The sequence below is a fragment of the Manis javanica genome, chromosome 15, assembly GCF_040802235.1.
Source record: "Manis javanica isolate MJ-LG chromosome 15, MJ_LKY, whole genome shotgun sequence".
Lineage (NCBI taxonomy): Eukaryota > Metazoa > Chordata > Mammalia > Pholidota > Manidae > Manis > Manis javanica.
Genome location: NC_133170.1, coordinates 48,870,445 through 48,883,821, shown reverse-complemented (window position 1 = coordinate 48,883,821; position 13,377 = coordinate 48,870,445). Strand labels below are relative to the sequence as shown.

At 42.3% G+C, this 13,377-nt stretch overlaps 1 protein-coding gene across 7 annotated transcripts in view; it reads right to left on the bottom strand.

Moving 5' to 3' along the window:
* Positions 1–13,377, bottom strand: part of RARB (retinoic acid receptor beta) — a 368,014-nt gene that overhangs the window by 128,371 nt on the left and 226,266 nt on the right. For 4 of the 7 annotated variants that reach the window (XM_037008587.2, XM_073223415.1, XM_073223416.1 and 1 more), the window contains exon 2: positions 711–859. In XM_037008587.2, coding sequence (XP_036864482.1) covers positions 711–859 — 149 coding nt within the window. Of the gene's footprint in view, positions 1–710; positions 860–8,805; positions 8,824–9,216; positions 9,451–9,885; positions 9,982–13,377 lie in introns of those variants that run through there. The other 3 variants (XM_073223414.1, XM_073223413.1, XM_073223412.1) reach the window with 3 other exon arrangements.

Genomic DNA, 13,377 nt, shown 5'->3' with positions numbered 1-13,377 from the left:
ACAGTTCCTTTCACAGTTTACGGATAAGTTGGATTTGCCTATTTAGTCATTCTTTGTCTCTTTTCTCTCTTTCAAAAAAAAAGAAGCTCTTTCACTCAATTAAATTTGTTGGACTTGATAACAAATGTCTAGCTTGATTCAAAGCAGCCATATCCTCTCTGACACATGTTCAGCCTCCACTACTCCGGAGGCTGGAATTTTAAATCCAGCTCCCCTGAATTTATGACACACACACAGTAGCAAGTCCCTACAGGCTGAAAATCAAACTGTAATTCAAAGGCCACAGTGCTGAGGAAACAGCCAGAAGATAAATCCCAATTTCAACCTTGGATTCTCTGCAAGTTGATTCAGTGGATTGTCAGTCATATTTAAAAATAAAATAAAACTACAAAGACAGCAGATGGCAAGTTCTAAAGAGAAACAGGAGAATGCTTTACAGGACTTTTTCAAAGGGCTCTGGTTACCTACAAGAACTGTATGTGTTATTTTAAGGGCCCTGCAACATTTGGCCCCCATCAGTCATTTGCAGAAGTTTTTGGATTTTTAACAAATGAGGTATAAGGAAGAAATGAGCCCATCAAACAAACCTTAGCCCGCCACACTGATTGGAGGTGACATTACAGATGTCCAAGCTCATTTCTGGAGCTGGGTAGTCACCTACTGGGAGCACATGGAGAATGAGCACACGGTGCAGAGGCAGGGGTACTCACCTTACACCCCTCACAGGCGCTGACCCCATAGTGGTACCCAGATGATTTGTCCTGGCAGACGAAGCAGGGTTTGTACACACGCGGGGGAGGAAGCGGAGACGGCGGGCTGGGGACGAGCTCCTCAGAGCTGGTGCTCTGTGTTTCAATTGCTATGATGGAGATGGAGGAGGGGGAGAGAAAAGAGAATGTATTTCAGTTCAATTCCTTTTCAGCAGGGAATTCATAGGCCTCTGCTGCGAATTCAACCATCCTGCTGGCAAAGGCAGGCCCACATTCGCTGTCACCTAGGCAGTGCAGTGGGGGCCCGGACACATCGTGGTGCTCTATAGTTTATAAGGCAAAAGCATTTGCACTGGGTGGGGGAGATGACTTCATTGCCCTTTCACCCTCATAGAAATGGGAACTCAAAGGAAGACAGTGACTATCCAAGGTCAGTAGGGCAGTAGTAGCACCAAGACACAAGGCCAGGTCTTCACACTGCAAACCCCAGACTCCTTCTATGCTCCTGTTTCCCCTGGCCTCTGGCTCCCTTAGAGCCTCTGAATGACTTGTTTGACCTTGTTACTCACTTAACCAAAAGTGAATTTCCTCAAGATGAAATAGAGAAAATGCCCAGAGCCCCCATTCAACAAGTATATAGGGAGGGCCTTCAGCATGCAGCCATATAACTGATCTTCGTTAATAATAATATTGGTTAAGACCTTTGCTACTCAAGGACTGTTCCTCGGTCCAGCAGCAATGGCTTCTCATCAGTAAACATAGCATCAGGCCCCAGTTCAAGACTATGGAATCTGAATCTGCATTTTAACATCTTAAGAAAACCCCCAGGTGACCGAATGTACAATTAATGTTTGAGAAGCATGGCACAGAGTCATGATGCTCTTTATTCTAGATTTAAAAATACATAATTCCCCCATTTCATTATATAACGACCCACATTCCATGGAATAGAGATATTCACAGAACTTAAGACCAAAATAGTTTCCCAACCCTACTCTCCAGATTTATGTTCAAAGTCAAAGCAAGACCTGGCCCTATTCTTATCACAGGTAAAAATGCTAATAAAGGATAATGGAAATGGGGCAGGGAGAGATTGCAAGTGGTCAAATAACATTCCAGAATCTTTCAATCTCCCAATCACTTCACAATATGCAGTATATTTCCCAGAGCATAACATTTCCAGTTGTTGCCCTGCTCATCGTCTCCCAGATTAGCTATTCTACTGACTGGATCATCCTGTGGTCAAACTATCAGCATGTCGGGTGAACTCAACCCCCTAGACATACTGTTAATCCATCCTTGGCTCACAATCCTGTTACCACAACCAGGCTAGGAGCCCACCTGGTAGTCATCTTTGCCTCAATGACCATAAGAGCCTCTTCACTGGTCTCCCTGTGCCCACTATTCTACTCTGGGGTCCATTCTTCAAATATACAGTCAGATTACTGATCAAAAATTTAAAATCAGTCCTTCTCCCTTACCTGTCTGAAGCCCTTCAACATTCACCAATTAGATCGAACTTAAACACCTTACTATGCTCAACAAGGCTCTTCACAATACGGCTCTTCAGCAATATCCCCACATTCAACAATTCTGCTCATTTACTGCCTTCTAAACATTTGGCATCTCATCCATCTCTTGAATAGGCCAAGTACTCACACTAGCTTAAGGCTATTGTATTAACCACTTCCCCTAATTGGAAATTCTCACATGTTTGGTTCCTGTCCATCAATTAGATCTTAGAGAAATGCTACCTCCTCAGAGAAGACTTTTCTAAATAAAATGCTTCTTCCCACTCTTGGTCACGGTGTGCCATTATTTTATCTTATTTTCTCTATAAAATCCTAACTAGTATCTAAATTTAGAAAGTTTGTGTACAATTTTACATTCTACCTCTTCTATCCCCAAAGTATGGGTTTCATGAGGCCAAGAAATCTACCTGCATTGTGTACGGCTGCATTCCAGGCCTGGAAGACAACCTGGCACACAGCAGGTGGGTAATTTATAAATAGTTGTTGAATTAATACATGAATTTTTCATCATTGGTGAAATAAATAGAAGACACAAATAAATGGAAAGATATCCCATGCTCATAGATAGGAAGAATTAATATTATCAGAATGACCATAGTGCCCAAAGCAATCTACAGATTCAATGTAATCCTTATCAAAATAACAATGGTATTTTTCAGTGAAACAGAACAAATAATCCTAAAATCTATATGGAGCCATAAAAATACCAAATAGCCCAAGCAATCTGGAGAAAAAACAAAGCAGGACTTATTCTACGTCTTGATTTTAAACTATACTTCAAAGCTACAGTAATTAAATCAGTATGGTACTGGCACAAGAGCAGAAATATAGACCAAAGGAACAGAATAGAGACCCCAGAAATAAACCCACATTTATATGGTCAATTACTCTGTGACAATGGAGGCAAGAATATACAATGAGAAAAAGACAGTCACTTCAATAAATGGTGTTGGGAAAACTGGACAGCTATGTGCAAGAGAATGAAACTGAATCACTCTTTTATAATGTCCACAAAAATAAACTTAAAATGGATTAAAGACTTAAACATAAGACCTGAAATCATAAAACTCCTAAAAACATGGGCAGTAAACTTGAACATCAGCATTAGTGGGGATTTTTTCTGGATATGTCTCCCCAGGGAAGGGAAATAAATGCAAAAATAAACAAATGGGACTACATCAAACTAAAAATCTTCTGCATAGCAAAGGAAATCATCAACAAAACAAAAAGGCAACCTACTGTATGGGAAAATATATTTGCAAATGATCTATCCAATAAGGGGTTAATGTCCAAAATATATAAAAGAACTCATACAACTCAACACCAGAAAAAAACAGTCTGATCAAAAACATAGGCACAGGACCTGAATAGACATTTTCCTAAAGAAGACATACAGACGGCCAAATAGACACATGAAAAGATGCTCAACATCACTAATCATGAGGGAAATGCAAATCAAAACCAAATGAGATACAACCTCACATTAACAGAATGGCCAGTATCCACAAAATAAGAATTAATAAATGCTAGAGAAGATGTGGAGAAAAGGGAACCCTTGTGCACTCCTGATAGGATTGCAAATTGGTGCAGCCACTATGGGTAGCAGTAGGGAGGTTCCTCAAAAAACTAAAAATACAAATATGATATGACCCAGCAACTCCACTTCTGGGACTTTACCTGAGAAAAGTAAAATCACTTATCTGAAAAGATATATGTACCCCTATGTTTTTTGCAGTATTAGTTATAGTAGCTAAGATATGGAAACAACCTAAATGTCTATTGATAGATAAATGGATAAAAAAGATGTGGTACATATACACAATGGAATATTACTTAGTCACAAAAAAATAATGAAATCTTGCCATTTGCAACAACACGGGTGATGCTTGAGGGCATTATGCTAAATGAAATAAGTCAGAAAGAGAAAGACAAGTGCCATACGGTTTCACTTATATGTGGAATCTAAAAAACAAAACAAATGAGCAAACAAAATTGAAATAGCCTCATTAACACAGAGAACAGGCTGGTGGCTACCAAGGGGTGGGGGAGGGGGCTCGGTGAGGGGATGGGTGAAATAAATGAAGGTGGAAAAATTAGTTAAAATACATGAACTTTTTTATTCCAAACATTAAGTGCTTCTCTAAGTTGTTAAATAATGCCATTAGAAATCAAATAGCTTTTATATACTCATTTGCTTCCTTAAAAAAATAATTAATTATCCCTTTGGAATAGAATCAACTATAATTACAGTTTTCATACTTCAGAAGAATCTTGGAATGAATTCATTGGAATAATTCAGGTCTAGTTGATAAATGTACTACCATCTTTACTGGTCAGAGCCAAGCTATCTGGACCAAATTAGCCCTTCATCTGAGAGTTTGGCACAACTGTGGCAAGAGTTCTATAGAAAGGTTGGCATCTGAGATGTCACTGCAGTTTAACAGGTCAGCTATCAAGCTGAAACTGCAAAAGCTCTCCTCACACTACTCAGCTTCACTGGAAGTAAATGAGAAACAATGACACCGATAAGACAAACAGTACTTGCTAACAGTATAAAATGAAATCCAAGAAAATACACACACACACACAGAATCACCCACAGACTTATCAGAGAAATCCACTGTTCATCATTTTGGCATATATCCTTCTAGACCATTTTTCTACACATCAAAATGCTTTTTGGTTTATTTATTTACTAAAGTGGAATTATACTGTAGATTCTGTTTGGGACTTGGTTTAACTTATGTCATGAGTTTATTTCCTCGTCAATAAACATTTTTTCCACAAAACATTCCATTATGATGAACATCTTCATACCTAATCTCAGCACATCTCTGACTATTTCCTTAGGATAAATCCTCAGGAGTGGAATTATTAGTTCAAAAGGTAGGGTTATCTAAAAATATTTTGTTAGTTTTTAATTCATGTGATAAAATGACTTCTAGAAGGGCAGTGTCAATTTATACTCCTAATGTCAACATAAGTGAGTCCTCCCCTAAATGCCTCCCAAAACTGTTTGGATTGGTTTTACTTGTGTGCCTCTACTTCCACCCAAGGGTTTCAACAGCTCTGACAGAGCTGTATTGTCACCACTATGATCAATCCTGCATTGTGTTCGCCACAGAAGCAATGTGGGGGGTGTGTTTTAATGTTTCTATTTGCTCACTTGGAACAGCTAATCTGGCTCGTCTAGGGAAGTTGTAAATAGAATTCTGCTAGGGCTGGATTCAGCTGTCAGAGCAATGCCCTGAATTTCAAAAGTGGGTGGTAATTTCCATAAATACGCCACTTCAAACACATGTACTAAAGGGAGGCCAGCGTTTCACCCTCCCAAAGAGAGGAAGCAGAACTGTGGACAATTTGATACACAACAAACTTAGAGCAAAGCACAGAAAAAAGGAGGCCTCAAAAATCCCCAAACACTTTACAAGGTTGGTAAAGGCCTTTTTCTATGCATGAGAGTCACTCAAAACAAATGAATGGATCCAGAAGGCTTTTCTTGAACAGCTGCCATGAATGAAAATTTTCTATTGCTAACAATCAATAGTGAGGGCTCTGGACTTTTATTAAGGCTGTGGTGATGTCACCAGTAATGCTATGAACTTTTCCACATTCATACAATAGATGTTCACATGTTCAATCATTTATTTCACTGAGTGCCTGTAATTTGCCTGGCATAATGGTCTACGCTATGGACAGTGCATGGCACAATCCCTTAGCCTTGACAAGTTTGGCATAATAGAGAGTAAGCCAACAATTAGAATATAATACAGTGGTTCTCAAGCTTGGCTATCCATTAGGACTACTTGGGGAACTCAAACATCTCAGTGCCCAGCTTGTATCCCAGACCTACTTTGCCACAATGTCTGGGAGTGGGAGCCAGGCTTCAGTATTAAAAAAAAAATTCCAAGGTCAATCCAAATTGCAGCAGCTTAGGAACCACTAACATAGACAGAGAGGGCTACAAGCCTTATTCAGCCCAGAGAAATCGAGAGGCTTCCCAGAGGAGGTGACCAGACTGTGTTGTGAAGGATGAATTGATTATTTTCTACTGCGTTTGGCCATTTGACTCCTCTAAATGCATAAACAAAATCCCATACAGAGATAAACAGGAAGACTTACACGTAACAAGAAATAGTCATCTTCAGAAAAATGTGCCCAGTGGTGGTGAAGAATTAAATATTGCACTATATATAGTCAAATACCCCTCAAAATTGATAACCTGTAGTCCTTTCATTTCTCTGCGTGTCCTAGAACACTGAGAACAATACAAAGCAAAACAGAAAATTAAATCTCAGAGGTGCAGTCAAATTGCCAGAGCTAGCCTTGGGCAAATATGCCAAGTTCTACAATTACAACCAGGATATGGCATCAATATAAAAGCAGATTCGTACTTTCTTCGCGACCTCTGGCCTTTTTGGTGTTGCAGTAAAGACATACTTTGGCTGAGTTTATCAGGGCTCCTCTTCTCTTTTTGTCCCCCCTCCCCCCACCCCGAGGAAGAGAGCGGATACAGGGAGGCAGGACAGCCTACGGCTCCCCTTTCACTAGTCATTTTGGGTATTTTAAGACAGCTACAGAGTGCCTGGCCATTGATCTGTTCACTGTCATCCTGTTTAAATCAATAATCTATTAGTCCCTTTAAATTAGAGTTAGATTCATCAAATGCCCTTGAGAGGCCACAAACATTCTGTTCCTTATTCCAGGCAAGCACAATCAGTCTACAGAATGATAAAATTTTTTGCTAGAAAACTCTGCAGCCTCAGCAGACAATGTGTCCTGTATTAGCTCATTCAGCGATCTCACGCAGGCCAAAAAAGCAGTTTTTAGACTTCCCTGGGGGAAAGAGGCTTGTGTCATTCAATAAAACAACTGCACACCAGCCATCCTGATGTGATTTCAGTTTGGGGAAGCAGTCTTTGAGGAATACTTTGGATCTGCTTTTTGCCTCCTGCTTTTATTTATTCCTTGCTTACTTATTGAGCATCTCCAACAAACAGCAGCCTCCATCCCCGCTGCTAGCCAGCTGGGCGGCCTTGCTTTGTCAGAGCGTGGCTGAGGCAGGAACTTCTGCTCCTCTTGCAAGATGGGTTCTTGGCTCTGTGGGTCCCTGCCCAGAGCAGAGTCAGCGTCAGAGGTGCTGTAGGGGCTTCTCTGCGCTGCACACATGCAAAAGGAGCCAGCAAGCCAAACCTAACCTGCACTGATGGAAGCTTCTAGCCCATATTTCAAAGCTCTCCATGCTTGCTACGGAGAGGTGGCTGTCACTAAGTACAACAAAGCTCGAGTCACCTTCTCTGTAGAACAATTCATTACAGGTCTTGTTTGCCTTTAAATTAATGCTCCTCAGAGTGTGTTCCAGACCAGCACCCAGCAGCAGAATTCCTGGGGGTAGGGAGGAAGGCATTTTGCTTTAAATTAGTGATTTTTGACCATCTATGGTAAAGGACCAACTTCTTACTCCTCCACACACACACCACATACTCACGGATGGGTAAAATTAATTCAGTGAAAACAAATCCCTAGGAAAAAACATACAAATGAAATGAAGCTCTAGAAGGAAGGAATTAAGAAAGAGGATGTCCACAAAACAAGGCTACAACTCAGGGAAGAAAAATAAAAGATTCATGAGACATATAATCACTCGGTCAAATTGTTGTACATGTTTCTAAACATTTGCTCTCAATTTCTGCACTTAACTCAACGTGGACTGGCAACAGGCAGTTCTGGAACTGGCACCCGTCTGCAGATGGCATTTTGAAAAGTACCTACTTTGAACATTTTGAACCCAGAGGTTGTTTGAAGACAAAACAAAAACAAAGGAAACGAAATCTCTACCAGCTGAGGTGGTGCAAAACTAGAATACCAGCTCTCCCAAGTGACACAGCTTTCTGAAACACTGCCACGATGCTAGGGGTTAATTCACTCCCCAAGTAAAAGCAAACAAAAAATAAAGAAAAAAATTAATACCGTTGCCTGTTAAGAGGACTTGGCACTTACGAACTTAACTCACCTGAGAAAACACAGTATAAATGTCCTTGTTGTTACAACACACCTGAGTGTCATTTAAACACACAGAGAGTCTCCAACAATAGCTCCCTTCACAATTCCTAACATGCTTGGCATTTTTCTAAAGGTTAGATTAAGTAGCAGATAACATTTTTAGGAGAGAGCACAGTATACTGCTTTTTTCTTCATGAGAACTAATTTACTGCTGGCTAAACCATGTTGACAGATTTCAGGATTTTATGTTGAGTCTGATTAGTTGCGGGCAGGCATCATGCGTTATGAAAACCCTGCCTTTTTCACTAGAAGCTTCCACAACTAAGACAGTATTTTAATGTACTCTCTGGGTAGCTGAGCCTTAAAAGAAAAAGGAGTTGTAAAGCAAAAGGCATTTCCTGCATAGCCCCGGGGGAATTCTGAGCCCCGCGCTCAGGGACCTGGTGGGAGGGAGTAAATTCATCTAATTAAGGGAGAAGAGCAAAGTGTTGCATTTGGTCAAAACATTCAGTTGGGCTTCATTTTTCTTGGCACCAAAGAGAGCCGGTCTGGATTCTTACCCCCCTTTTTCTGTGGATTCACTGCAGGACTGCAAGGCACACAGCTCACATACATCAGGAGGAAAGTCAAAGGAAACGCCAAAGTTCAACTCAAGTACAAGTAATTAGAACCAGATTCTCCGCTGTGTGCGCTTGCGCATGCGTGTGCGAGCGCGTGTGTAGACATTTTATTTAACTATCATTTATACGCCTCCAAACCTTAGAATTGGTGGTGGGGAGGTTGCGCTCAGACCGTCTTTCATTTTATTTTCCTAACCCCCTCTTCCCGAGGGGTGGGGTGGGGGCGATCTGCTTTTAATTATCTTTAAAGAGAAACGGTTTGTTTCCAGACATTTGGGTTTTTGCAAATCTGTGAATCGCATTCTGCAATTAGGTAACTGCCCAACAAGAAAAACTCCGCTCTGAAATTACCTTGCCTCTCTCGGCTGCCGGCTTTGTATCAAACAGCTCCAAGATGAGTCCCGGGTTTGGGGCAGACACGGGAGGGAGGGGCTGGGGAGAGAGGAAAACACCCTCGCGGGCTTCGGCAGCCCTGCCTCGGTAACCCGCCCGTGACCCTGCAGGGGTGTGTGTTTGCCCGGGTCACCCGGGATCCCGGCCGAGGGCTGGAGCTGCGGTGTGAGAATCTCAGCTATTCGGACCACAGGCAACAGGTGCCGAACACAGGCGGGGACGAAAGCAGGGACAGGGCGAGGCTTTGATTTTTGCGTCCTTTAAGGAAGCCTTGCTTTTCAAAGCCTGGACCCTGGCCCTGCCGCACCTGCATCACCTGGGAGCTCGTTAAAATGCAGACTCTCAGCTCCCCCCCCCTCCCCAGAAAGGCCTGCCGGATCGAAATAGGCATTTTGAACAAACCCCCCAGGTAATTCCTATGTAGAGGAACCACATATGAGCCACCCTAACATAAAAATGTCTTGTGACTGTCCCAACCTCCCGAGGATCCCAAACGTTCTGCTGAGTCAGTCTGGCGTCGGAACAACGTCAGCTTCCCCTTCGCACAGGTCCTTACTAAAATACTCCACCTTGTTAAGTACTTAATACATTAAGATCTTCAGGCAGCGTGTGTGTGTTTACGCTCACCAGAAGCCAGAAGCCTTCGTTCTCTCCCACGGAATTTTGGCAGTGGATCTTAGTTGGCAGCGGGTTCAAAGTTGCACGGGAAGAGCCTGAACTAATAGTATCTACTATTTACTGAGGCATATTGTGTGCCAGGGCCCGGGCTCGGGGCTTAACGTGCATTAACTCATTTACTCCTCCCCAAAACCGCAGGGAGGGGAGGGGCCGGCAGCTCTGCACCTTCGAATTGGGAAATGTAAAAACAGCAACGCTGGGCGCCTTTACAAAAGAGATTTAAATGGCTCACCATCCATTACGCTCCTTGTCGTCGTTTGCTAGAAAGGTTCCTGGGGTGTGGTTTCGTCAGGCCTAGTTACTCGAATTTGAGAACTGCAGAATTGTGTGCCTCCTCTGCCGTTTAATTCTTGGTTATCATTTTCCAAACACCGGTCTGATTCCAGAAAGCATGGTTAAATTGGACAAGATAGTTGGGGCCTTAAAAAGAGACAGACTGAGGCTCAGGATTCACAAATGGCTCTGTACTGCAGCTACACCTGCCTGGGCCCACGGCCAGCAGTAGAAATGATTCCTGAGACTGGCTTTTACCATGGGAAGTGCTGTCATATTTTCATAAGGGACCATGACATGTTCAACACCTACATTTCATTTTTATAATATGCTTTCTTGCTTCAAGGAACATTGTTGAAAATTATCTCATAGGTTGTTTGGGGTGACATTTTTAACTGATGATATTTTATATCACTATTTTCTAGGACACACTAAGATAGCTTATGACAGGGTTCAAATAAATTCTCCCTTAAAATCACTTAGCAGGCCGACACATCTAACTACTTATTAATGATCTGAACTGAGAGGCATCAGAAATGGAATTGCATTAACGGAACAAACGCTGGAACCCGTCTGGGGAGTCATGGATAGATGAAGCTAATTGCATTGCAATATTAAGGTCCCCCTGAAGAGTTTATCTCAATACCAAATGATTCAGTTCAATATTCCACTTCTAATCAGGATTCCCATGATTTCTAAAAAGCAATTATTGCACTAATAAATGACCTTCCATTATCTGTTCAAATTTCCTGCACATAAACTTGATTAAAACAGGAACATTGAAATGTATATCATCTCAGATATACCATTCTTTGCTTAACTCCTGTAAATACATTTGCAAACCACCTTAGAACCAGCCTTTCAGAAAAGTGATGGCAGACTAGTTTTTGGGATACTGAAGGAAGATGACAATGAAATTATGCTTTATCACATGGAAGGCCTTGCCACTCTTCTGAGATGTGAGACTGTTCAAGTGAGATTAACCAGAGTTTATCCCAATCCCCTTTTCACAACAAAATGAAGCCCTGCTCACAAGGTTTTAAGAAGTTTGCTGCAAATAAGTTTTTGGGGGTCTTATTTTTTCCGTGTATACACTCACATTTGTGGCCTCAAAATAACTTTGAAACCAATTTGATCCTCATTGTGTGGGTTTTCTAGGTTCCTAAAAAGAACTAAAACACCATCAGCCAGCAGAAAATTGCATGTAGAAGTGATGGGAATGCCGTGAGCTTTGCCACCAGTTGAACCTGGATTTGAGCCCCTCTTCTGCCACTTACTAATTTAATGGCATGGAGTTTTCTTTACTTCTCTGAGCCCTAGCATCTCCTTCATGAAAATACAGACAATCCTAAAATTCCTATTGGTGAAAGGGAGATAGTATTGCAACTTGCCTGGCACACACAGTAAGTGTTTACTGTGGTAGCCACCGCCATGTCCACCCTCCTCCCCTTCAACACACATTTCCCTGCTCTCCTCCTTAATCTAAGGTAGTGACACCAACTTTGACCCCAAAGAGACATTGTGCAATGTCTGGAGACATTCTGGCTGTCATAACTGGGGGCTGCTACAGGTATTTACTGGATAGAGATCAAGGATACTAGGAAACATTCCACAATGCTTAGGACAGCCCCCTCTCCTCTCCTTGGAAAACAACCCAACACCAAATTATCTGGCCCAAATGCCAAATAGTACTTAGACTAAAAACTCTGAGCTTAGGGTAAGGATGATACTGGTGGGGACTTGAGGACAAAGAACTGGGGCAGCAACTAAAATAACTTCCTGTGTTGAGTCCTAGAAGACAGCAGGCATAAACTCAGTTTATGCCTAACTCTGCCTCTTATTAGAGTCACTTTGTCCCTCCTGAGCCTCAGTTTCCCAGTCTGAATGCTTACTACATGGCAGGGCTTACACTCTGTAAACTACAAAACTCTAGGAAAGTATGGAAAAATAACAGCTAACACTTCATTATTAGAGTATTTGGGGGAAAGGTGCGGAAGCCATACCTTAATAATGTGATTAATATTGTTACTTTAGAAGATGATAGAAACATCTCTAGAGTCTACTCAAATATTAACATTACAACAATAATAGGCAACCTTCATGGAGCATTGCTATCGGCTTGTCCCCACCCCCCCATTCTTTCTAAGGATTTCACTTGTATTAATTCATTTGATCCCCATAATGACCCTGTGAGAATGCTAGTGTTAGTGTTCCTTTTTTACAGGCCAGAAACTAGAGGACAGGGTGGTTAGGTAACTTGCTCAAGACCATGCAGGTGGGAACTGATAAGCAGCAAGTGGAACGTAAAACCTTCACAGAACATATTGGGCAAGAGGCTGATATAGTCCCTGGCAGCAAGTTTGAGAATATATAGACTGTTTCCAAGTCAAACAGACACACCACAGTTATCCCCGCATAAGGACCAAAAGCAAAACTGGAAAACTAAAAAAGAAAGCTAAGAGGACACAAACAATGTCCTTTTTTTCTTTCCAGTCAGAGCAATAAAGCAGGAAAGTCCCCCAGAAGCAAACACAGGAATTAGAAGGCGCGCTCACACACCCAGAACCCCTCCCGCGCCGTTCCTGCCAAGAAACCAGCTCACAGAAGGCAGAATGGCAGCCGCTGAAACCAAGTTTCCAAAGGCCTTTGGCGGCGCTCCAAGGGTGTGTGACTACACACTGTCAGGGGCAGTCACCCAGGCCAAAAGGGGCCTGCGCAGCCGCCTCCGGGCTCGGCTGGGGGCGGGCTCTGGCTCCCCACCCCAAGCTGGTTCTCCCTGTCTTGCCAGTGGGCCATCTACACCCCCTTAACCAAAGCTTATATGGCACAAGAATGAGACCAACACCCAGAATTCTAAAGCTGCATGACAGCTCCTCTGTCCCTGCCTACAGATTTGGAATGCTCCCAAGGGGCAGCTGAGTTACTCTCTCCCCAGGCAGACCTGGCTGGGTGGGAGGAGTGGGCAGAAGCAGAGAGGTGAGGAACATCCTTCCTGCACCTTCTGGTTGACTAATAAGAGCATTTTGTTAGTGCTGGAGACGAGCATAGCGCCTTGGTTCAAAAGGATACACTGGGTGAAAGTTACTTTAAGAGATTATTAAATTTCCACATAGAATTGTTCAGATTATAGAAACACTACAATATTGGTGATTTTCTCTTTCATTCACA